General features: G+C 39.4%; 1 protein-coding gene across 2 annotated transcripts in view; it reads left to right on the top strand.

The window, feature by feature from the left end:
• Positions 1-404: 404 nt before the first annotated feature.
• The window catches only part of LOC146477952 (uncharacterized), a 35373-nt gene continuing 9402 nt past the window's right edge, over positions 405-26375 (top strand). Inside the window, exons 1-6 of one of the 2 annotated variants that reach the window (XM_085112641.1) lie at positions 405-1000; positions 5426-5479; positions 8039-8416; positions 12326-12580; positions 13666-13776; positions 23812-24090. In XM_085112641.1, the coding sequence (XP_084968767.1) occupies positions 409-1000; positions 5426-5479; positions 8039-8416; positions 12326-12580; positions 13666-13776; positions 23812-24090 (1669 nt within the window). In that variant the 5' untranslated portion in view covers positions 405-408. The remainder of the gene's footprint in view (positions 1001-5425; positions 5480-8038; positions 8417-12325; positions 12581-13665; positions 13777-23811; positions 24091-26375) is intronic. The other variant, XM_085112643.1, reaches the window with a different exon arrangement.

The following is a 26375-nucleotide window of genomic DNA, read 5'->3' as shown; positions in this document are numbered from 1 at the left end:
TTGGTTTTTTTTTCTTCGTCGTAGCTACAAATGTGTACATTAATTTATTCATTAAACTCTCCCCTCTCCTACTCGGGATGTATTGTTCTGATTGTCTTCAACAACAGCAGGCCAATCAAAATCCATTCTTGTGGCTTATATCGCGAGGGAGGGGACCCACTCACCCCTACCTCCCAACTCCGCTCCCCTCCCCTGGGTAGTTTAGACACTCTTCCCAGATCGCGCTTGCTTTTACAAACCAAGATGGCGGCAGCTCCATCGAAGCGTAATCCCACGGAAAAATAGGGGGACTGTGAACAGTCTAATTAGCAAGGATAGGTTCATCAATCGGCGAAGCATACAGTTGGAATAAATGAATCAGCCCCAGCATCTCGCGTAATGCCAGTATAGCAAGCATCTTGTTCTGTGATGTCTTCTGTTGAGTACACCCGTTTACTCTCCAAAATAAGACAAGAACTCACGGATTTGGAGAAAATCAATCAAATACTCTATCAATGTCGTACTGGAGGATTAATATCAAAAGAGAGTGAAACATACACCACCAGGAAAGTGAATCCAGACGAAGACTTTTCAGTCGTATTAGAGAAGTTGCTCGAAGATTTAAAAGCGAAAAACAATCTAGGAATTGATAATCTCGACGTGCTTAGAGGCCTTCTGGAAAGGGAGTGGGCTCTGATTGAAAAAATTGACAAGTTCGAAGGACTAAGAGAGGATTTCAATAGTTTGTTGGACGATGTCATTCGTAAACCATTTAACGATGATTATACTTTACAGAAACTGTTATCCCTCTGCGCTGATGACATTCCGGAGGTTGGAACAGACGACATAACTGACGTTCGGAAATTGTTCAAGGAACTTGAACAAAACAACCGTTTCGTTGGCCCTAAATTTCGAATTCTAGAAAAGATTGTGAGGGAGACCGGAGACCAAGATCTAATGAATGACTTCAAAGAGTACCAGAAGAAATGGGTAGAGGAAGAAATAGCTGAGAGAAGGAAAGGTAATCATCCCTTTTACTTCCAAAATGTCAGTTTAAACTTATTTGCTTTCTTTTATTGTGGTGGGTATTTAAATGCTGCGCAAAGTTAATTGTATCAATATGTGCTGTCTTTCAGACTCCGACCTTAACGAACATTGGGCCATTCCATTTAATATCTGCACCCCCCATATTGAGTTACTGGGAAATCTGAGGGGGAGGGAGGGGGTCTTTAAGAGTTATTTCTGCGGGGCATTTATGTCGGTATCTTTGAACTCTTTCTTTTTTCCTGAGGGGGGATGTGTCGGCACTTTGATCTTAATTTCTGAAGGGGTCTTGAAAAGTTATTTCTGATGGGGGTAGACACAAAAGAACTCAATAGGGGTGGTGCGAATAATAAAGGGAATGGCCCATTTGTGGCCACTCGCACAGAATCAGTCAGAGTGTATAAATTTCCGAGTATTTATAATATATTCAGATGTTCTCGCTCTTGCAGTAAGCCTGAGTAAGAAATTGAAAACTCGTGGAACGTAATGAAATAACTCAATAAGTGAATGATTCTATCGTTGTTAGTTCTCGAGGAAACTAAGAATGTATGTTGACAATAAATTACATATCAAATATGATAAATTTCGCCGCTCTCTGGCTGTCTGTGATATGCAAACATTATATCACGTATGATTCTTCGCCGCTCTCTGCCGGACTGCGTCTGCGATATGTAAATTGTTACTATAAAACGTCGCTGAAAGTGATAAAGCTCATTCACCACTACAACAAAATAAAACATGCCTACCAAATTGATAAAGAGAAAGTTAAGGTACAACTGAACACAAAGGGCTGGGTCGAATATGAGTCGTGGTAAATTTTCTTCTATGTTTAAACTGCTCAAAAATCGCAGATCCTCCTGGGGGGGGGGGGGGGTGCTCCCTCATTTCTTTTGGCTCGTCACGCAATCCTTCCTTGCTAACCTGAGTACCAGGCCTTCCTAAGGGGAGTGGGGAGTGGAGGAGGAGGGGATGGGTACACGAGATCGAGATGACATCAATATCCTCTGCTCGAGTAAAGGTCGAGTGTGCTTTTGGCATCCTTGAAAATCGTTTGAGAATCCTTATGAAGCGATTTGATAGTTCTGTGGCATTTGCGATCCAATGCACTGTGGCTTGAGCAGTTTTGCACAATATGTGTTTACGAAATTGAGATGACTGGGATCAAGGAGATGCATGGTCAGCCGAATTCAGATGGGGATGTTTTGTGCGATTTGGACGACATTTGAGACCTCCTAAAAGCAGTGTTATAAAGTTATTATTATTATTATTATTATTATTATTATTATTATTATTATTATTATTATTATAATTATTATTATTATTATTATTATTATTATTATTATTTGATGTAAGGGTTTGCCACCCCAATGCTGAATCGTATAAGGACCTGGAGCCGCAACAGATCTATGGTACACATGAGAATGAGAAAAAGCGCCTGTACTCAAGGAGAGTTCTCGACATTGAGCATGGAACATTTACACCTTTGGTCTTCACTACAACCGGCGGAATGGGCAGTGAATGTTTGAGATACCATAGTCGATTAGCGGAGCTGATTGCTATCAAGAAAGGGGAACAATATGCCAAAACCATGTCATGGATCAGATGCCGAATTTCATTCGCACTGTTAAGATCCACACTCGTCTGTCTTAGAGGTTCTAGGACATTAAGAAGAATTCAACGTGACATCAAGAACGCGGACATTGACATTGAAACTGCAGAAGGGGCCATTTGAGAGATGCTTATTTTGTTTATTTTTTTTTCTTTTCTTTTTATCAAGTGGAACTGATTTTAAAATGCCGAATTTAATTTTAAAAAAAAAAACTTCATGACATTTGTTTTTTTTTGTTTTTTTTTTTCGTTTTCTTTACAAAAACATTATTGCTTGAAAATATTATCTTTCTTTTTAATCGAAACGAATTGTGAATAGTTTTTTTTAATAGCTCTTTTTTATATACTTTTAACTTGTAAATAGCAATTTGTGTGGAATATTTTGATAAAGAATTATTACTTTTATAAAAAAAAATTATTATTATTATTATTATTATTATTATTGTTATTATTATTATTATTATATTAATTTATAGACAGTTGTTTATATCTGCTCTGTTGAAAACCACCAGACCACCAAGAAGTCTTTTTTAACTAAAGCTTTACCAAAACTTGTATTTAAATTTCTATTAATTTTTCAATGAGAAGAGTTAAATAAAATTTTCAATATTTTAATTTAATTAAAAAAATAGATAATAATAATAATAATAATAATAATAATAATTAATAATTTTTATTAAAATATTCCACACAAATAGCTATTTACAAGTTAAAAGTATATAAAAAAAGAGCTATTCAAAACCTATTTACAATTCATTTCGATTAAAATAGAGACTATTTTGAAGCAAAATTTCAGTAATAATTTTTTTAAAATATTCCATTGCGAAAAAAAACTGAGACTACTTTCAAGCATAATGTTTTCGTAAAAAAAAAAAAAAACAAATGTCATGAAGTTTTAAAAAAAATGAAATTCGGCATTTTAAAATCAGTTCCACTTGATAAAAAGAAAAGAAAAAAAAATAAACAAAATACGCATCTCTCAAATGGCCCCTTTTGCAGTTTCAATGTCAATGTCCGCGTTCTTGATGTCACGTTGAATTCTTCGTAATGCCCTAGAACCTCTAAGACAGACAAGTGCAGATCTTAACAGTGCGAATGAAATTCGGCTTCTGATCCATGACATGGTTTTGGCATATTGTTCCCCTTTCTTGATAGCAATCAGCTCCGCTAATCGACTATGGTATCTCAAGCATTCATTGCCCATTCCGCCGGTTGTAGTGAAGACCAAAGGTGTAAATGTTCCATGCTCAATGTCGAGAACTCTCCTTGAGTACAGGCGCTTTTTCTCATTCTCATGCGTACGATAGATCTGTTGCGGCTCCAGGTCCTTATACGATTCAGCATTGGGGTGCAGGCCTTTAGCCAGGATTTTGAAAGTGGGAGTCCAACTTTTAAAGGCCCACATAGCATGCTCCTAGGAGGGTCTGGGGGCATGCTCCCCCAGAAAATTTTGAAAAATTGAATCCTCATAGACCTGATTTCCGCGATTCTGACAGCTGTAAACGTCTTTCAATTTACCTATTAAACCGCTGTTTTTCCTTGATAATTTTACTAAACTATCCTTTCTTCAACTTACCTTGTTTAACATTGAATTATATTTGGGACAGGAATTCCAGTTGTTATGAAGAGTGATTGAAATTTGAAGTTGTCAAGCCATGATTTACACGACAGAACATATATGCGTGGTCGAACTGCATTCTGGTCTACAATTGCCAGTCTCCCAATCTCAGAAATGCAACATCTTTTATTATTTTCAGTAAATGTGTTAGCGCAAAGTCTAAGACCTGCTGGCCTAAATTGTACGTTATTTGGATTTTATATTCTGGCGGTCGAAAATTACTCTAGCTGCCTCGTAGTCGACGTCTTCAATTGGAATCCCGGCGTAGACAAGACTCGTATCCTCATAAATAATCACCAACGTGCGTATTTATTTATAGCAGCCGGCAAAGTAGCCTGGGCACGACTTGGTAAGCCAATATCACTGAACAGCAGCTTTGCCTGTGAAATCGCTTTGCTCAACTTTGATTCATTTGATCAAAACAGAAAGGAAACTCGCTAAAAAGTGTTAATATAGAAGAAAAATACAACAGCAGCACTAAAACAACTCTTGAGAGCAAAAAGGAATGTACGTTTTATTTAACAATTAGACAGCGAGCTCGAGGTTTCTATCGGCTGATAGTTGGCGAGGGGCGAAGCCCCGAGCCAACTATCAAAGGCGATAGAACCGAGAGCGAGCCGTCTAATTGTTTTAGCATACCTCAGTGATCGATCTATGAAGCAAAAAATCTTTTTATTTCATAAATTTTGATATATTTGTGCAATGATGCATGCTAAATCGCGCGCGCTCTGACAAACTGCCGTCTATCGATCGATAGACGGCACCTGTGTAGCCAATCAGATTGCGCGTTACGCAATAGTCGGTCACTGAGGTATGCTAATAATTTATAGACAATGTTTTGTTACATTAACCACAGAAGTTCGTAAATGGCCGCCCAAAACAGGCCGTCGAAAATCTCCCATTTCTGAGAAGTGGCCGTCCTTTGGACGGCTGGACGGCCACCTGGCTAAAAGCCTGTTGGGGTGGCAAACCCTTACATTAAATAATAATAATAATAATAGTAATAATAATAATAATAATAATAATAATAATAATAATAATAATAATAATAATAATATGTGTGCGAAATGTATGTACTTGTTGGATTAAAGTTACGAATATTTAATGTCATAGATCTAGCGGGAAAAAAAAGTCACTGGCAATATTCAATTTTTAATGAAAACCCTTATATTTCAGATCGATTGTCAGCTCCATTTGCTTACTTGTTTAGGAAATGTAAGGCTGTTGGAGGTGAGTATAATTGGTCTATTGTTTTGAGTGTCAAACGGAGGCAGCTTAAATTACATGGACGTTTACTGTTTGTTCGCTATTCTTGCTTTGAGCAAATCCAATATATGTTACTATATTTCTTCTGAGTTTTAGATGAACTTTTCAATACAAATTTAGTCAGCATATTGAAAGCCTTGATCTCAGATAACCAAAAGCGTGGCTAGAAGCATAAAAATCTATTGTAGAAACCTCATGAATTCACAGAGATAAAAATGTTACCGTATTATTCATCGCGAATGATCCCGTTTATATCGTTGAGTCTTCGAAGAGTGAAAGAAACAAAGCCTCTGAACTTGAATCGTGAGACGAACACAAAGTCTGCTGGCTGCCCTATACAAACTCCAAGGAGTTTTGTTCGTGTTTTGTCTGATTCAGCACGGCAGCATGTCAGTTCCAGTAATGAAGATGAATCGGTTTACAACAACATTCCGGATTTCTGACAGATAAGACTTCAATAAAATTATTTAAGGCAGTTCGTAAGGGTTTTTCATTGTTGTAGTGTTCGTGAAATGATAAAAGCTTAAAAGAAATTGTATCTGTGCATGTGGACAAACTATAAACAACCTCGTAACTCAGCTGCAGGGCAATACTTTTAGGCTAGTTCTAACGCCATAGCGCTTACCATGGCAACAGGTCAGCTCTACAAAACGGACCCCTTAATTTCAGTTTTTAAAAAGTATCTCCAAAACTAAGTCGACGGCCTACCTCTAGTAATATGACAAAAAGAGTTAAGTTATCCAATAGATCTTGTGTTATTTCAAAAAAGGCATTTTCTCACCTACAGAAAATTCTACCGGATTACTATCTCCTAAATGTTTCTATTTAAAGTGGCATATTGAATGTGTATATGCATGCAAAAAATCAAGATAGGTCGCCGCGCAAAATTTCGAGATAAAAACGATTTTACACTGCATTTCCACTTCCGGTGTTCTGCGCGAGCGGATTTGATAGACATTTTGATTCATTTAGCTGACGCGTACACCTTGCTGTAGTTATGGTGTGGGTGGGTTACGTGCGCGAAAGTCAGCCCCTGATAAAATCGAGACGGGGGGGGGGGGGGGATCATTTGGCAGGCCATTGTCTTTGAAATGACAATTTTTTCTGGCTTGTAGGACACGTGACACCCACGACCGAAGTTACAATGGCGTTCCTCTAATTCTAATTCTAATTATATAATCTGCAAAGGGCATGGCCCATCACTGCAGATGTGCAAACGTGCAGGTGCAAAAAAGTTTACCAGGGTCAGCGTCATTCAGACATAGTACTTGGCGGCCTTTTTAAAGGCCTCGAATTTGTACTCGAATTTGTACTTATAGCCATTTGGTTTACGTTGATTCTTGTAAATGAATATTGAATCACTTTGAGATGTTCATTTGGATTATAAGTTACCTGATTCTATCCTACTCGCTTTATGGTGTTTTTCTTTTCTTTTCTTTTCTTTTTTTTTTTACCCTTTTTCTCCTGACATGTTAATTAGGTATTCGTTTCTTGTACTTACTGATCAGCTTTCAATTCTCATCGTGTAGAAAAAGGTAATATAATCGCTGGTCATGGACCGATTAGAAGTTGTCTTGCACGCTTTTTTTCTCATATTCATCTAAGATTTCCGTTAGTTCGTTGGGTCTGTTTCGATCATTCCACTTACTGTCTGTAGTTTGGGGAACCACTGTTATATGAGACCATGAGTTGTCAAGGAAGTAAAAACACCAATAAAACATGAGATTAGAACGAAGGATAAAAAATCTACTTTGCGTTGATAAATTCTGACAGAAAAATAAATAACGTCAAGATTTAACCTCAACTACTTTATAATCAACCAAATGCCCGGAATTCCTTTTAAGGTTTGCTATTCTTGAGCGATATGAAACAGAAGTAGCCTAGTGGGTGAAAACGTACAGGAAAAGATTTGGTTCTTTCTGTAGTTAAAGGGGCAACTACTCTCTCCATTGAAATAGGACTTCTCGAGTCTTCAAGCAGCGAGCTGTTCATCCGTTGTGAATCCCTTGATAGCTCCCGCAAAATCATTTGAGGGAGGTTTGCACCTTGGGAAAGCTGATTCCTGTCCGCTAGTGGTCAACGGTTAATATTCCAGATAGAAGCCATAAATCTGGCAGATGTTGCCAATGGCTTTTTAGGGGAAATAGAAGACAGAGAGTAGTTTTTTGGGAAATGTTCTTAAAACGACATCCTAAAAATGTGTCGTTTGCCACGAAATAGGAAGTAGATTGACCATTGTTCACTCTTGTGACTAGTGCCATGCATCATTGTAGTTATTGAACACTGTAGTAGCAGAGAAAATTTACCGGGAAAATTATTTTATTACAGGGAAAAGTGGATTAACACTTTAACAACTTGTACCCCCTTGCCCCTTTTCTTTTCCAAGCACCTTCCACCCTAGTTATTTGGGTCTAGCTGTGAGCCTGCTTTTGTAGCAATTATAACAAACTGGTCACAACTTGTTAGCAAAGATGTATTTCCTACTGCTTTAAGGAGTCTTACTTTTGTGTGTCATTTCCGTAGAATTGCTCCTCCATTGTAGCTTCAAAATTCCAGGCAAGTGTTTGGTAGTTTCTGTTGGGCTTATTCTCCATGCATACAACCCGGCCTACGTAGAACAGTTTGAGGGCGCTCTTAACAAGATCCTCCCGCTGGCAAATAAAGTAACTGCAATTATGCCAGGCTCGGTGTGCTTCGCAGTTCAAGCCGAGAATAGAAAGTCGCTCATGGCACTCTGGGAGCAATACCAAGATGGTACTCTTCAAAGAAAGTTGCAAAGTTTCCTGGTGACGGAAGACATCAGACAACTTGCAGATGGAGAACAAGTCTTTCTATCTATTCATATTGATGAGCAGGACTTCAAGGATTCCTTATTAAGGTTTATCATTGCAGAAAGAGACGGTAAGGATCTGAACTGAGTTATTGTTGCTTTATAGGAGATGTGGTGTGAATCTTTCTTTCATGCGGTTTATAATGCTAACTTGATTCTGCTTATGCAATAAAGACAAAAATGTCCTCGTAAACTTGTACCTTTTATCACAAGAATCAGGTTAATGTTTGATATAACGTTAATTTGTTCTTGAATTAAATTTTGTCACGATGTGATGACGCCTGAAGTGTACCTTAGACGATGAGATCTCCTGGAAACAAGCTACTTTCTTGTTTTGTTTGTGTATCCCCGAATTTGCCAAAAAATGGGCTGCCTTCAGGCTCTTCATCTTCCAAAAGAGGCCCTTATTTTTACTATTTTTTTTCTTATCTCACCTGCTTGCTAGATTTCGTGTTTGCATTCTGCTGTATTAATTTTCTCTATCTCTCGGTATAGTTTCTGATGGGCTGTATAATCAGTGCGCCTAAAGTTATAAATACCGTAATTTTGAATTTCATTCATCTTCATCTCCACTACTGGTTCAACTGGTTAGTCCACACGGACATCAACCAGCGCCATGAAGCATGTTAATTTTAAAACGTAAATATAATACTCCATATCAAACAAATAGAAAATAAAAATAAAAAACCTCGCCTTGTTATATTAGATTTTTCATTTTCCGCGCTTTTCCATCGAGTTTTCGATACTAGATAACACAAAATAAAATAATGTTAATTCAAAAAGGGATTGCTGTCAGGCAATCCCAGGCGGTGTACTTCGTAGTTCATTCCGAGAATAGAATATCGCTCATGAAACTCTGTGAACAATATAAAGACGGCACGCTTGAATGTTGCAGCACAGGTCACCAAAGCGTATATGACACAGGTTACCATGCAAGCGTGATTTAAGAGTTTGTATGGAGTTAAAATTAAATCGAAATTTAGACAACAATTTTCCCTAAAAAACCCACAAAAAATATACTTAAGTCTGAAAAAGCTTACCCGGTGTGTTTTGCTGTGTTTTCAATGCTCTTCAGTGCTTCCAAACGCTGTTTTGAGCGGTTTATCTCTCAGCAACTGGTCCACGTGCATCACTGTATTGTGTTAATGGAAAGGTAGGAAATTACAAGTCGAATTTCAATGAAATTTTGCCCGTCATTTAAGGAGAGCACTTCGAAAACCTCGCTCAAAGTTGCTTGAAACTTAAGCTCTCGCTTACCTACCTCACCATATGGCAAGAAGGATGATGTGCGGTCCCTCCTGGGTAGCTCATTTACGGAGGAGTTCATTAATTGAGACACAGGCCTTTGTTGAAAACAAAGTTCATTTCAAATCGGGTGCCATTTTTGCCGCCGACCGAGCCGTGTCCCTGGAATGTTGGAACAAACTCATGGTCAAACCTAGGCACGAATACTAAAATGTGCCCAGCCGGGGAAATCCACGGGAAGCCTTTGGCACGTAACAAACCACACACACCCCCTCCCGGCTAAGTGCAGTACTGTACCAGCCAGCCGTACTTGGCGTGACAGCACGAAACGTCTCTTGAGAGTATGATTTGACTTTTGTGATATTATTTTTTTTTTTATTATGAATTGACTTCGCAATTTTCCAACTCGTTAGCTTACGAGTTGGCTTTTATTGAATAAAAGCTGACTGAAAGAAATTGTCTTTGTATACACCTTCTCCAAAAAACCTTGAATTTCGCAAAGTTGTTGTTTTGTCGAGAACGGCAACATTTTTTAAAAAACGTGTAAGGTCAATGTTTTGCTCATTAAACCTTTTGTATTTCGAAGTTCTCATTACCGGTTTCTTCCTTGCGAACAGGAGGGCAGAAATAAAAAATAATCTAAGTCGTTTGACAAGATCTGGCAATGAGTGTTTAGTCGTTTTCAGTAGGTCACAGTCAATACAATCAAATTTTGGTACGAAGTTACATCCGCTGCAAGATGTAGTCACTTTCGTGGATGAGCAAATATGTCGAGGTAATTCGGTTTAAGTTGTATATTTTCTCTTGTCACGTTAATGCAAACTTAGCTCAATTATGCCATCTTGCAGGCTAACTGATGAACAAGATAATGTTTTACGCGTTACTGAAAAAGGCCACAACAAGGTCGGCTGGCTGGTACAGAACTGCACTTAGCCGGGAGGGGGTGTGTGTGGTTTGCTACGTGCCAAAAACCGTGGATTTCCCCGGCTGAGCACATTTTAGTACTCGTGCCTAGGTTTGACCGTGAGTTTGTTCCAACATTCCAGGGACACGGCTCGGTCGGCGGCAAAAATGGCACCCGATTTGAAATGAACTTTGTTTTCAACAAAGGCCTGTGTCTCAATAAATGAACTCCTCCGTAAATGAGCTACCCAGGAGGGACCGCACATCATCCTTCTTGCCATATGGTGAGGCAGGTAAGCGAGGGCTTAAGTTTCAAGCAACTTTGAGCGAGGTTTTCGAAGTGCTCTCCTTAAATGACGGGCAAAATTTTATTCAAATTCGACTTTTAGTTTCCTACCTTGTCATTAACATAATACAGTGATGCACGTGGACCAGCTGCTGAGAGATAAACCGCTCAAAACAGCGTTTGGAAGCACTGAAGGGCATTGAAAACACAGCAAAACACACCGGGTAAGCTTTTTCAGACTTAAGTATATTTTTTGTGGGTTTTTTAGGGAAAATTGTTGTCTAAATTTCGATTTAATTTTAACTCCATACAAACTCTTAAATCACGCTTGCATGGTAAACTGTGTCACATACGCTTTGGTGACCTGTGGTTGCAGAAGTTTCTTTGTCTTGGGTTCTGCATTTTCCGCGGGTTTTCAGTTTGAGTTTTCGTTGTCATTTTCTTGTATAGTTATCTCAAAAATAGAATGCTAACAACGGTTCCCTACATAAAAGGGACAGTCACCTAAGCGCATGCCAACTCCTCAAATCGGAACTTGAAAGTTCAGGCTGCATTTTTCAAGTTTGAAGTACAATTTCAAAATGGCGTCGCGACTAGTGGAAGCAGTCACGGTGGAAAACGGAAAAACGCGGCGAGAAAAAGGGGATATAGAGAAGAGATAGATCGAGCTAGGACTAAGCTGGGAAAGATGTCATAAGAGAATATTTGGGAATGGAAGTGTATTCAGTCGTGCTTTGAGGTATAACACTTCTCACGTGCAAGATACTGTTCGCAGGAATTTGTGGACGACGACCGAACTTGCTTGTGTAGTTTTTGAGAACGTGCACCAACGGTGTACGCGGGAAATGAGGCATTTCTCCTCATTTGTCCTCTTACCAATTCTTTCTTGTCCGGCTTTTTAGTGATTCACTGTAGTAAAGAAAACAGTTCTGGGAAACGAAATTAACAAAGACTCGAAGGTTACCACTGAAATTAAAATCAGTATGGGTGGATTGCATTGCCGCCATGTTGGTGGTCAAAACAAAATTTGCTCACATAGTTTGCATAAAAATGGATGTTAACTCCCAGAGGAGAAAAATCTTATTGTTCCATACCACCAACATGGCCGCCATGACATCATGACGCCATGGCAATCAACTTATACTCAAGAATCACACTTCAAACCGGCGGTAATTGAGTGGAATAGCGCAAAATGTTTAGTCAATTTGAGGGCTCTTGACCTACAAATCGTCGTTTGCAGATAGATCTACAGTCCCTTAAAGATCAAATAGTGTGTTGAGCTTAGCAATCCGTTGAGATATTTTGAGGAAAACAATATTTGTGCGAGAGGTCAGCACAGGGCACTAAAAATATATTTAAGTTTACATTGAACCCAACTAAATCATCGCCTTCACAGATGAATTCTCTATTTTCGGGGCTTTCAAATGTCATCTCAAACTTAGTAATCTTTTGAGATTTGACTTGAGATAAACTTGAGACTAATTTGGTGGTTAAATTCAACAATAGTGGCTCATTTTGAGTGAGGGCATATGATTTTGCTTTACAGTCTTACAAAAAGACGAACAAGAAAAGCCAATAATAAGAGCAAGACGAAACTCTGACTCAGTTATGTACGTCAGATCAAAGGAGAATGAAGCCTCACTCATTCATGCAAAACTGAGACAAATTGAGGCCAAATTCCATGCTCAAGGATCAAAGGCCTCAGGAAAAGAATTCAAACAACTTGGATCCAAGACTGAGAAGGGAAGTGGCTCAACTGAAAAGGCTTTGCCTTTTAAAGAGACAACCGCAGATGGAAAAGGTAGGGCAGTGTTGTCATTAGAAAGAAATAAGCGTTTTTAAACGCTTATTTTTTATTTAATTTATTTTATTTAATTTTTTCTCAATATCATGACGCGTTTATATGGCCACAGTATAACTGTGACCTTGAATTCAAAGACTCTTACTTTTTTTATGTCAATAAAGGGGCTCATAAAAGATTTTTACATCCAAATGAGTATGGAAAGCGGCTCACACATTTTTTCAACCTCGTTCCTAAAGCTTTTCCCTTGTAAAATGGGGAGGGGCGGGGGAAAGCCCTGGCATCGGCTGGTCACGTGTTCACCATTATACAACCCGCTGGGAATCCCAACAATCAATAAGCGGATAATCCCCCAAGTACGTTGTTGTTCAATTTTTAGAAGGCTGATGTCACTAGTAAATCGGACAATTTTTAATCAGTTGACCTGAATAAGCTTGTGTATGGCGCAGTCAAATGCAAAAAATATTCACGCTCGTAGTCCAGTCAGTGATTCGGCTTTGTGGTGGTGCGTACAAAAGGCGTAATAAATCGGCAACAACAAGAACATTCCTCGTGCTTGTGGAATTGTGATAAATGAGGATGAGTGCCTTCCAAAGGACTGGGGCTCCACAGGGCATGGAGGAGTGGAAAAATACACACACATCTTACTCTTTGCCGTTGTGTTCTATTGTTTTTTAAAACAATAGAAGTATTTGTGTTTGTCTCTGTTAAGTAAATGTTAAAATTACAAATATATGCGAGAAAGACTTGTCAGTGTTTTATTTTTATTTGAGCTAAGAATCAAATTTTCTTAAATAAAGCAAATAAAAATAAATAAAGTTGTGGTTTTTTTTATATCACCTTAAAGCTTGAGGAGAGTGCAGAGCGAGAAGATATGTTAAGTTCCTTTGTGAAGCAATTATTATCATAATCGTAACCTAAAGATACCTGGTGAGTTTTATATACACTGGACATCTTTTTTAACAGCGGTAGGGTGTCGACGTAATCACTCATTTCAAATCCGTGAAGTTGAAACTATTTAACTCTGCTTTGTCCAATAAAATATGTTTAATCGGTTTTGTTGTTGTTGTTCTTATTTTTTCAAGAAAAAAAAAATCTAATGAAAGAAAACAACAGCCTCAAAGCCCAGATGGAGAAGATACGGGGCCTAGTTGATGAAGCTCTGTCACCTAAAGGAACTTCAGAACGCAGTGGAGGTAAGACATTAATGTTATAATGGCCCTGGCAGAACCCTTGTTGTCTTGCATACTTAATCTAGAAACTTGGCACTGTCTGTTACTTGCTCAGCAAAACAAACAAACATAGTGTTTTATGGTAGAAGCAAATAAAATAAAAAATAAGCAATCTCTGTGGTGAAACGGCTTGAAAATATTGCCAAAATTCGTGTGGAGGTTGTTTCTGACGTCACCGTCTTCCTTTTTTTTTTTTTTTCACTTGTAAAGATCTTTCACGCCTCAAAATTTTCTTGAAATTTCCAAATTGGTTGCATTTTTGTAAACATCTCAGCAACTGCTCCATCGACTTATTTTTAAGATTTTCATCAGGCGAGCTTGAAAATGTAAACAATTTTATCCCAAATTTTAATAGAAATTGATTTCCCTGATAATGTTAGATATAACAATTAATAGGCCGAACAAAAAGACGGAAAAGTTTTAGTTACCAATTTAACTTTGAGATGGTGTACTAATACATTTGAATTAGTGTGTATGGCTCTTTCAAGATTTTTGCATCATAGGTACGCAGTAGAACAATAGAACGATATTGGAACATCGTACACACTGCTTTGAAAGATATTATCAGTAAATGACGAGGAAACTGATGCATGGTTTTATGTTGTTGATGTTGATGGGCCTGCTATTTGTTGCTTACCCACTTCTTGTAAGCTTTATTTAGTGCAACGTTATCGCGCAATCACAGCAAGCACCATCAAGACGCCTTACCCAGTGATTAAGGACAAGACCGATCTTCAGCTATTGTACCCTGATCGTTTTAGTGGAATTGGCAAATTTAAAGGGGAACACCACATTGTCACTGATCCTGATGTACCCCCCGTGGTGCATGCACCGCGAAAATGCCCAATATACATTAAGAATGACATCAAGAAGGAACTCGATGAAATGGTTGCTCTTGGAGCAATTAGGCCCACCGACTGGGTCTCGAGTGTAACTTACTCTCGAAAATCAAATGGAAGATGGCGTGTTTGTCTCGATCCAAAAGATCTCAACCAAGCAGTTAAGAGAAGTCATCATCATACGCCAACGAAGAGACCACCCACAAGTTTAAAGGAAGCTCAGTGTTCTCAAATTTGGATGCCCGCCATGGTTATTGGTCTGTGGTTCTAGATGAGGATCCTCTTATGTCACAACCTTTAACAGCCCATTTTGCAGATTCAGATTTACCTTTCGGACTATGTCAAGGCCAATGTCAAGGCCCAGCCCCTTACCGAGTGATGAGCTTCCACAGAAATTGTGCTTAATGCAGTGTTCTGATGCAAGGTTAGACACCTTTAAGCGAGACACCTCATTAGGTCCCGAGCTTTCCGTCCTGCAAGAAATCATTTACTCTGGCTGGCCTGAAAAACAGAAACAAGTTCCAGTCCAGTTGAGAGATGAGCTGTCAATCGAAAACGGTCTTGTTCTAAAGTGGTTATTCCAGAAGCACAAAGAGGTGGCATCGTCGAGAAAATGCATCAGGCTCACCAGGGTGCTGAGAAGTGCCAGATACGAGTAAGGTCATGCGTGTTTTGGCCAAATAGCAACCAAGATGTCGAAGCTAGAGTGCAGAAGTGTGAAATTTGTCTGAAAAGCCAAAACACACAAGCTAAGAAACATTGGAGCCACATCAAGTACCCACACGACCATGGCAGGTTATTGCAACCGATTTGTTCTCTTGGAATGGAGGTGAATATCTACTTATGTGTGACTATTACTCTAAGGTTCCCATTGTCAAGTAAATACCAAATGGACAGTGCAACGGACAAACAGTTGTAGAAATTACAAAGTCTGTTTTGTCAGAACAAAACCCAAAGTCATAATTTCGGGCAATGGTCCCCATTATAATTGAGAAAGCCACAAGCAGCTCTCCCAGGAATGGAGTTTCCAGCACATAACGCCCAGTCCAAGATACCCCAATTCCAACGGGTTCATTGAGAGGCAAGTTCAGACTGTGAAAACACTTTGGACAAGGCTAAGAAGTCTGGACAGGATCATTACATGTCATTGCTTTGCCTTAGGTCTACCCCTAGTGACCCACAGCTTCCATCACCTGCTGAGCTACTGTACCGGCGTTAACTTCAATCAGACCTTCCCACCAGGATAGGAAATCAAGTACCCAACAAGGACGCAATAACGCAACACCTGTCTGAGCGCAAACAGCGGATGAAGCACTATCATGATAGGGATGCACATGAGCTCAGTCTCTTGACAACAGGACAACCTGTGGGGATACAAGACCAGGTCACAAAGAAGTGGTTTACAGGGATTGTGACCAGCATGAGACCAGAGCCCTGGTCATATGAGGACACAAACTCAATCTGGCTCAATCCTTCGCCGCAACAGGCGCCACCTCCGCCCAATAAGCACAAGACAAGTTCGGAAGTCTGAAGATGAGCGTTCTATTGTAGATCCTGAAGAAACTCAGACTGAAGCACTCCATGATTATCCAAGTACTCCTGTGGTACTTTGCCAAGCCTTACGAGGCGACAAGGGAAGAACTGAGGGCAAGTTGCAGTGCCTAACCTACCGAGAAACATTGCACCGGTACCACTCTTATCCAAAGAGGAGCTGCACACGCGCCACGCATCAAGATTTTGGGAAAAAAATTTAAGTTTTCATGTCAAAATAATAAATCAAAGAACATCAGCTCGGTTTATTTAGTGTTTTAAATTCGGAAAGTTGTTTTACGTTTTAATTTCCCAGAAATGACATAGAAATTGTTTACAGCGACCTTATAACTTTCTTATGAATAGATAGCTTTTACGAAACGAAAATAACACCTTTGTTATGAAATCCGGAAAATCTCTTTATTTTGAAAGAGATCTGATAAATTAACCGGTTAAGGTCTCTTCGGTTGATTATTTTACGTTCTCTGAGGCTCAGCTTTTTCACTCATTTATTTTTATAGACACTCAGAGAAGTAAGTCAGTATCTACTGCTTTTCTTTGTTATCCCAGCCACGAGTTGTTACCCTCGGCATCCTTAAAGCCTATGTAGTTTGTTATAGAGCTTGTAAGTTCTTGTTAAATTGATCTTTAAAGTTGTGCTAAGTTTAAGCCTCGTCATAAGCGCCCACGGTGATTCTTAGGGGTGAAACAAAAATCCTTTGAAACTCGCAGTACCTATAGGATCCGATCAAGTGGATTGATGTTTTGGGATAAGTAAATGAAAAGTCTCTCGACACACAAGAAATGAGCAAAATCTATTTTTCAAGTCCGAACAGCCAGAACGTTTTAACGGAGACTGCCCCTGAGCATTAGGCTACAGAAACACGACATTGATGTGTACGAGGCAAACCGCCTAGTTGATGACCTTAAAGGCGACCTCAAACTATCTTGAGACCTGAAGCTGGCTTGAGACAATTGCTACTCTTGCGAGGAAAGTCGGCATCGAACCTTCCATTCTAAGGCCGACAGGAGCATCGCAGTAACGTGGAGGCAACGACGCCCAAAGAGTATTATATATTTCAAGAGAGCCCTTGCAATTCCCTTTTTAGATCACGTAGCTACCCAGAAGGACATACTGTCTTCGCTTCCCTGCTTTGTTCCAAAGCTGCTGGTCTCTCGAGAACACGATCACCTCAAAGGTGCACTTCAGTTTTATCGCCTCAGGTCACCGACTTTGATCTCCTCCTTTGCGCTGAAAATAGCTGCAGCATGACCAATCTTAACTACCTGACAACGCGGTTAAAGCTCTGGCGAAATGCGACTATGATTTCTATCCCAACGTTCAGAAGTTGTTACGAATCCTCTGTACCCAGCCAGTAACCTCTTCAGAATGCCAATCTTTTAGTACTCTACGCCAACGGTAGACTTACTTACTCGCAAGTATGTATAATGAACAAGAATTTTCCCTTGCTCTCATAAATATTCACTATGACCAGGACGTTGACTTTTTTTTAAATTTTTTTTTTATTCATAGCAACGGCACATACAAACAATACTACGTTACATGACTATTTGAGTTACACTACTATTGCTACATTACATTACATTGCTTGACCTACTTACAGAAATTGTACTTACATTGCTTGTATTCTTTTTAACTAATTACGAAATAAATACACGTGCTACGTCATCCTGCATACGATGCTAACACAACACACACACACACATACACACACACGCACCCCACCCACACATACAAGAGATAATAAAAGATTCCCCTTACTCAACTTTCATACTTAAAGTGCTTCACGCATCGTAGTTGCTGAGAGTGGTCCACTTAGCTCTATATTTTTCGTAATTAGAATTTCTAATGGCTATTTGTCTTTCGCATTTGATCTTGCTGTCTAGTAAGGCAAGAAAGACCTTTAAATTTGGAGTCTCAGACTGGTTTCTTGCAAGAAAAACATGATATTTAGCAATAAGAAGATAATGGTTTAACGCGTAGAAGGTGGTCGTTTCAGGTTTGTAACCGTACAGGATTTCAGTATTCCTAGGACTAATGTTGTCAGAGCGCTTAGCATTCCACCACATCATTATGTCTTTCCAAAAGATTTTAACGTCGGGGCATTCGCAAAGCATGTGAATAAGCGTTTCGTTCGGAAAGAGGCAGCGTTCACATTCTGGAGAAGCCTTTATATTCATTTTGTAAAGAGAGTGATTAGTGGGTATGATGTTATGAATTAGTTTAAATTGGAAGCTCCTCAGTTTGTTTTCGACTGTGACTTTAAAAGGAAGCTCGTATACTGCCTTTACATTCAACCCTTGTTTTCTAAGATTGATTTCAACGATGGGGGGAGAAAAGGATCTTTCTGCAAGCATCACACGGGCTTTTTTTGTAGAGGAGATGTCAAGGGATGGAACTGGTTCGTTATCGCCGTTAGTGAGATTACCTACGATTTCGCTTTTCCAACTTTTAGGGATTGCCGCAAGAACACCAGCATAATCGAGAAAAGTAGAGCGAACGCTATATTTGCATTTGAAGTTTTCGAACGAAAGGAACTGGCCATGGATGTTTAGGAGGTCGCTTATTTTCAAAATGCCTTTACTAGCCCATGATCTATAATAAAACGATTTTCCGTTTATCTTTATAAACCGATTGTTCCAAATGATTTCTTGTTTGTATTCATTTGCGTTACGTGGGTCTTTGGAATTGAGCTCTTGCCATACAGCTAAAACGTCTTTATAAAAAACAGAGAGATTTTTGAGGTCGAGTAATTTAAGATCGTAGTTACATTGAAATAAGAGAGTTCCACCGACCTTACCTAAAAGCGAATCAAGGAGGGCACACCAATGGCGGTCATTTGCTAGACAGTAACGATTAACCCACGAAGTCTTGAGCGATTTAACAACGTCAGCAAAATTGAGCATATTAAGACCACCGTGGCTTATTGGGCCGGTCAGAGTTTTTCTTTTGACTTTATCTGGCTTAAATTTCCAAATAAAAGAGAAGATATTGCTGTTGACTTCTTTTACAAATTCTTTGGGAACATTTAATTCGGAACAAACATAAACAAGTTTGGCGAGAGCTAAGTTTTTGACGATGGCAATTCTGCCTAAGATCGTTAAATGTCTACTTGACCAAGTATTTAGAACTTTTTTGAGTTTGGCAAGCCTCTCGTCGAAATTGATTTTATTCCCAACCTGAACATGATAAGGAAAAGCGATTCCAAGCGCAATGACGTATTGCTTCGGCCATGAAATGCCAAAAGGTTCTTCTTTGCCTAATCGGCTTTTCAAAGGACCAAGCCAAAGACCCTCGGTTTTAGACTTATTGATTTTCAAGCCGGAAAGGTCACCGATCTGATCGAGAAGAGTTAGTAGGGACACCGCGGATGAATCGTCGCGAATGAAAGCGGTGGTGTCGTCAGCGTACATACTGAGTTTAGTGATCTTATTTCCGTTTTCAAGTCCTTTGATTGATTCATCGATTCTTATTTGGTGGGCGAGTGGCTCCACAGCTAGAACAAAGAGTAAGCCTGAAAGAGGACAACCCTGTATAACACCCCTTTGGAGAGAAAAAAATTCCGACGAGTAGCCATTATTTACAACACAGCTAGAAATGTTGGTGTAAAACGTTTTGATCCAGTTGAGGAAACTTGGACCGAAATTCATAGTGTTAAGCACTTTAAAGAGAAAGTCCCATTCTAAAGAATCAAAGGCCTTTTCAACGTCAAGGAAAAGTATCATTCCGTCCTTGTTTTCATATTGTTCAATTATACCCGAAATTAAGCGAATATTTTCACCAATAAATCTACCTTTGATGTACCCAGTTTGATCACCTTTTTTTCAAGTACGGAAGTACTTTCTCTAAACGTTTCGCAATACATTTGGTTGCTAATTTGTAGTCTGTGTTTAGAAGAGAAATAGGGCGCCAATTTTTTAACAGAAGAGGATCTTTATTTTTTTTTTGGGATCAGGGAGATGATTCCTTGACTCTGAGAGATAGAAAGTTCTCCTAGTGAGGCACTGTGATTGAAGCAGTCTATCAAAGGACCAGAAACATCGGGCCAGAAACGAAGGTAAAATTCTGCTGTTAACCCATCTGTGCCAGGAGTCTTGTTAGGTTGAAACGTTTTCAACGCGGCAAGGCATTCCTCTGCGGTTATCAGACCTTCGCAAAGGTCTTGCTTTGTGCTGTCGAGTTTTGGTAAGGATTCACAATCGAAAAAGGTAGAAAAGCGTTCAGCTGAAAGCTGGTTTTGAGAGGTGTAAAGCTGATTGTAAAAATTTTTCATGGCGGTTAACGATATAGTTTTTGGATCCTCTACAGTGCTACCGTCAGGTGTCTTCAGCTTTGTTATATGTTTCTTTACATAACTTCTTTTTTTCTAAGTTAAAAAAGTATTTGTTGCATTTTTCTCCTAATTCATACCATCTAGCCCTACTCCGGATAATAGACCCTTTAGTTTTTTGCACGGCAATTTCATCTAATTCGATCTTGAGTTTTCTAGCCTTGTTTACAAGGGAGCTATTTTCTGGGGTTTCGTCGATACGTGAGTTGATTTTCTCAAGCTTTTGGAGGAGGTTCAATTCCGTACTTCTTTCAGTGTTGGCTTTCTTTTTCGCAAAACGAATTGCAAATATCCGGATCTCCATTTTCAACATTTCCCAAAATAACCTTTTATCAGCAACATCCTTGTGTTTTTGGGCGGCGTGTTTGATGATGAAGCTCATTTTTGTGACGAAATCTTCATTTTCTAAGAGTGAATTATTAAATTTCCAGTAGCCTGGGCCTCTTTCTTCTTGTTTGTCTTCAGGCTTGATCGAGATGGTGACAGGGGAGTGATCTGAATCATGATAGGCGGAAATGTCGGTTTTCGAAACGCGGCATAATAAATGCTTCGAGATGAGCCAGAAATCCAGTCTACATTTGATTTTCCCGGAGCTATTTCTCCACGTAAACTGTGTATCATGTGGATGTTGTCCTCGCCAGGGATCGACTAGGTCATAGTTGCAACGGAGTTCGTCGATCGAATGTATTACACTTTTTTTGAATTGAATGTCTTTACCTCCAAATTTATCGGAAGCGGACAGTGGGCAGTTAAAATCTCCACCAATAGGAATTTTGTCAGTTTGCTGGCCACGAATAGACTCGGTTATCTTCTGAAAAAATGAAATTTGCTGGTTTTGGTCGTTTGGGGCATAAATATTAACGAGGCACAATTCGTCTTCGTTGACGGTGGTGTTTACAATAATAAATCTGCCGTTTTTATCCGCAGTAACATTCGTCACCTCTTTACTAAGCGAGGGACTGAAAAGAATCATAACACCTCTACTGTGTTTTGAGCCGTGCGCAAAGAAAATGTCGCCTCCCCATTCTGCTCGCCAAAAATTTTCCAAGCTAGCATCGCTGTACGTCTCTTGCAGAAAAATTACATCAAATTTTCCAATATGAAGCCACCGGAAAAGTTTTCTTCTTTTGATAGGTTTGTTGAGGCCTCTTGCATTAAGAGAAACAGCATTTAAGGTCATATACACACTAGATTTATGAATTTCTTTCTAACGCAATTCATGAACCACAGCTTGCAACGTTCGATAGTGTTTAGCCTTGCGATGGAAATGTTTTGTGCAGATGGTGCGCTGACAACAATTTACAATACGTTGAGTAAGGCGGGTACAAATCACGATGAGTACAACAAGTGTACTATGGCAACTAACACTTAACATAATAGAAACACTTATTAAACTGCGAAGCAGCTTATTGTATAGAAGGAAATAAGTGCCATTTTTTAAAGGCATGTTGAAAAGAGACAAAACCCTCCTACAAAACTCTCCGCCAAAATTTAAATAATTAATTGATGAAGTGAAAGGGAAGCGAGGGTTTTGAAAGGGAACGTTTGAATAATGTTATGTTACATGTGGGAGAGGGTGGGAAAGAAAAATATTATTTGATTATAACCTAACGAATATTGTCCAAATCTTCGACTTCATATACTCTATGTACTTGATCGCTTTGGGACTTCCTGACGAAAATTTTGCCGTCAGTGGTCCAGGCGCTATGCCAGTTGTTGATCTTTTTAACTTTTCTTACTTTAGCGAACAGTTCACGCCTATAGTTAGTTAAGTTCTCATTAATATAAACAGCTCCTGCATTATGAAAATAGTTGTTTAGACTTACTGACTTCAGGTGCTTTTTGGATTTACAGAGTTCATTTTTGGCTCTGTATGATCTGAATCGTACAATGATTGGTCTTGGACCGCCGTTAGATCTTCTCGAAGCCATTGTATGACAGATGTCGATGTCATTGTTGACAATATGTACATTGAGAACCTTTCCAAGCTTGATGATCTTGTCAGACAGATTTTCTTCTGAAGACTCAGGAATGCCGTGAATTTCGAGATTATGTTTTCTAGTGTATTGTTCTAAATCGTCTATTTGGCATATAGCGGTGTCCAGATCGCTTTTAAGACCATCTAGATCGTCGTTTAAGTCGGCAACTTCATCTTCTGCTTTGCGAACTTCTTTCTTGAGTGAGCTCGACCAGGACGTTGACGTTGATGATGTCATTGAAAGTTTTGCTCAAAAACACCTGCGCGTGTTTCTCGCTGACCTTCTGTCTCCTGATTGAGAAATAAGAACACAATCCTAGAAGAAAAAAAACTATAAAAGAGCAGAGCGTACTAGTTGACACGTCAAGAAATGCTTCTTCTAGTGACACGCGTATGCCCTCTGAACGGCTGTATAATTGAACTACCTTGAGTGACTGATAACCGACGAGTTGGACCCCCTCTCCCCCCTCGCAAGAAGGCTGGGAACGCCCGTGAAAATAATTTAAATAAATTGTGAAATTTTCTTAGATATTATTGCGAAAGCCTATTTTATTTTTGTCAAACATATCTTGTTTATCAGCATCTTTGAAAACTAGTTGTTCCTAGTAGCTGCGTACTGTTGGACGATAATGAAACGTTATAGGGTTTCTTTAATACAGACCATTCTGAGTGAAAATTTGAAAAACTGTATGTCTTTGAGCTAGAAGGGCCTTTAATGAGTTTAATTGAGCTTATACACGTATTTACTAAAGTTATCTACAAGCTGAAAGTTCACAGAAGTACCTGAAGTAAAATTGATCAATTTGGATGAATTGGGTGCATTTCTGGCGATAAATGAGCAGAATAACACCAACTTCTGGTTTTTAGCCTCGTTTCCATGTTGCACCAAAGCAGGAGTTATTGGTCATTAGAATTTTGACATGTTCCCGTGCTTGGATCCTTTGGGACTTCTAGTATGTTCATCTGAGGACCATTCCTTAATGATTGGCGAAGAGAAAGCTTCTGTTGCAATTAGTGGCAGGTCCAGCCACAAAATGACTGGACTAAAGCCCTTTATTCCACTTCTGAATTTTCCTCTCACTTTACAAGGATTACGGAACGACAATCCACCGTTTTGTCAGAGCTGTGATTAAAATCACATGCCATCTCTAGTTATCAGGCTAACTGATAAATACTGAAATGAGAGGCAGATCATATGATTATCACTAAGAGAGATTCAACACAGTAGTTTATTCTCGAACCGTCTTATTTTCAGTTCCCTGATACTGAAAGAAACTAACGTTTCTTCTATTCCGTCTAGTTATAAAAGAGGGCACAGTCGATTATGATGACTTACAGGCGTTGTCACAGAAGCTTGGGAAGTCTTGGGAAAACGTTGCTCGGCGTCTTGGAATGAGCGAAGCACTTATAACGGGTTTTCACAAGAAAGGCGATGGTTACTCTGATGCAGCCGATTTAATGTTGTGCAAGTGGAAAGAAAGAGAGGGTTTGGACGCAACTTACCAGGTGTTGTACGACTCCTTATGCCATGCAATGGTAAATCGTCAAGATTTGGCGCAGGAGTTTTGTGTTTCCATTGGTAGGTAGATATTTACCCTCATTGGTTCGATTAGGCCTTCTAGACAAGTTCAAATAATATCAGCGTTCGTTTTATTGATAAGCGAAGAAAGATGGTTAATTTTCAGCTCAACTATAAGTATGAGCGATGCAGCATTCAGCATCTCATGAGCATGGAAGACGGAGAAATTTGAGTCCCGATGGAAATGAAACCCACGACCCTCCGTACACCGGTCGGGTGCTCAAATCGCGGAAAGCGAGAGACTGATTCACCCGGTTCATGTGTGACACAAGTACTACATCCTGCTGGTGACTTGGACCTAACGTTACAAGTCTCCATGTAATTTAATGGTTAGTCAAGAAGTGACTCTTTGTCCCTTGCGCTGTTGCATAATGCATCGTTCTTATTTGACGACTAAACTTCAAATTTACCATTACTCCTTCCCTTTGAATAATATTAATTTCAGTTAAAACGGAACCAGGGTCTGGCAGTAATTAAGCGGCTTTTTTGTTGTTTGATCGAGGGTATCCTTCTTTTGGAATTTCAATTCAATTATCTTCATTGAACGTTGGTAAGGTAAATGTGTTTCAGTACCGCTGTAGGTGGCGGTTAATAAACTTAATCTCGTGCCAGAGCCAGAGTCCAGAGTTATATGCATGTCACTGTGACAATGATGACAAAGGGGTGGGGTGGAGGGTTGAGATTTTTGAGAGGGGAGCACAATTTCAAGAGAGAGGAAGGGGTAAGGTGAGGGGAAGGGGGCTATGATACCATACGTGAAAAGAGGGGTATGGTATCTAAATTTCTTTGGTTATTTACGACTAACACTAGTTTTTTTTTTGTCTTTTGCTTTGTTTGAAATGCACGTGACTAACAAACGCGCTTGAAGACGTTACATTTTATTTTCGGTGTTCGTAACACCAGAAATGTGATCCCATAAAAGTTTCTAGCTTTCACATTTTTTTGCGACATTGAAATGCATTTGTTAATCTATTTTGCTCACTATTTTTTTAATTTCATCGTCAAGAAACCACAGAAAGTGAATTGTCGTCACGGAAACGAAAAGCCGGTACAGCCGAAGAGGGCCTTGAAAGCAAGAAATTGAAAGATCCACCTTTGGTGTCAGGGAGGAGAGGTATGTTTTTTCTTTGTTGTAGTTGTTGTTGTTTTTTTTTTTGGGGGGGGGGGGGGGGGTTTGCATTTTTCTCCCGCCTTTCCTTCACCTAAGAAAATAGGGGACTACTTGAAGGCTACTCGTTGGGTAGAGGGGGCATTCAGGGAGACCTTTTCTCTTCATACCTGTTTAAAATTGCTTTTGAGATTTTGCCTGAACGGATAACAGGTGATAGCAAAATTCAGGGTTTGCAATTTTGGAGGAAATAGTTAAGTGTTCTTTATACGATATGACTTGTTTTCCACCAGGCGCGGATCATATGTTACACTATTTCCGGTTCTTGAGTACGTTGGAGACTACACTGGTTAATCACAAAAAAAACAAAAAACGACCCTGTTAGCTCCTGGTAACAATGCTATTCAGGATATGGCTTATCAAAACCTTTGGAGTGTATTTCGGTTAAAGAATAGCATGATTTAAATTTTACTCAAATATTGAAGCCTATAAAGAAATCAAGAAACATGTGGAAATGGAGAAGTATTTTGCTATTCCCAAACTTCTGTACAGAGCTTTAGAGAGTCGAGGCTATATGTTACCACCTTTACTGAAAACAACACCACCGTCATGTACCGTTCTCCATTCCAGTGTTTCAAAATCCATATGAAGTCCTCACGTCGGTTTAATCGTTCGAGAGTAGTTCGTCGAATTGAGATTCTCAAAATTCCCAATATCCTCTTTCTCAGGGGTTGAGTGTTCTTTAGGCTATTTCTTTTAATTTCAAACTCCAAAAACGTGTATTTTAATTGAAGGAGGAGAGAAACTTAAGCGAGCCTTGAGACATTCTCGTCCCCAGAGCCCCAACGTTGTTTTTTTTTTAATTGTTGAACGAGTGGCTCTGGGTCCATCGCAAAATATCTTTTTTTTCATTGGCTGTCGAAAACCTGATGCGCTGAGAGGTGAAAAATGCTACGCTTCTGTGCATTTGTCCTTACTTCCTAATACTGAGCAGTACTGAGCAACAATAATACTGAGCAAGCGCAATGGTAATTTATCACACTGAGTGTGCGCTACCGGATGTCGTGAAATTCACGACATCCGGTAACGGCTGTTACCAGGGCCTACGATCAAACCGCTGACCAAACGATCGTAGGCTCTGGGAACGAGGATGGCCTTGAGAGTACCCCATATTTGC

The sequence above is a fragment of the Pavona decussata genome, unplaced genomic scaffold (assembly GCF_977016875.1).
Source record: "Pavona decussata unplaced genomic scaffold, jaPavDecu1.1 SCAFFOLD_67, whole genome shotgun sequence".
Lineage (NCBI taxonomy): Eukaryota > Metazoa > Cnidaria > Anthozoa > Scleractinia > Agariciidae > Pavona > Pavona decussata.
This window is presented reverse-complemented; position numbering and strand designations above follow the sequence as displayed.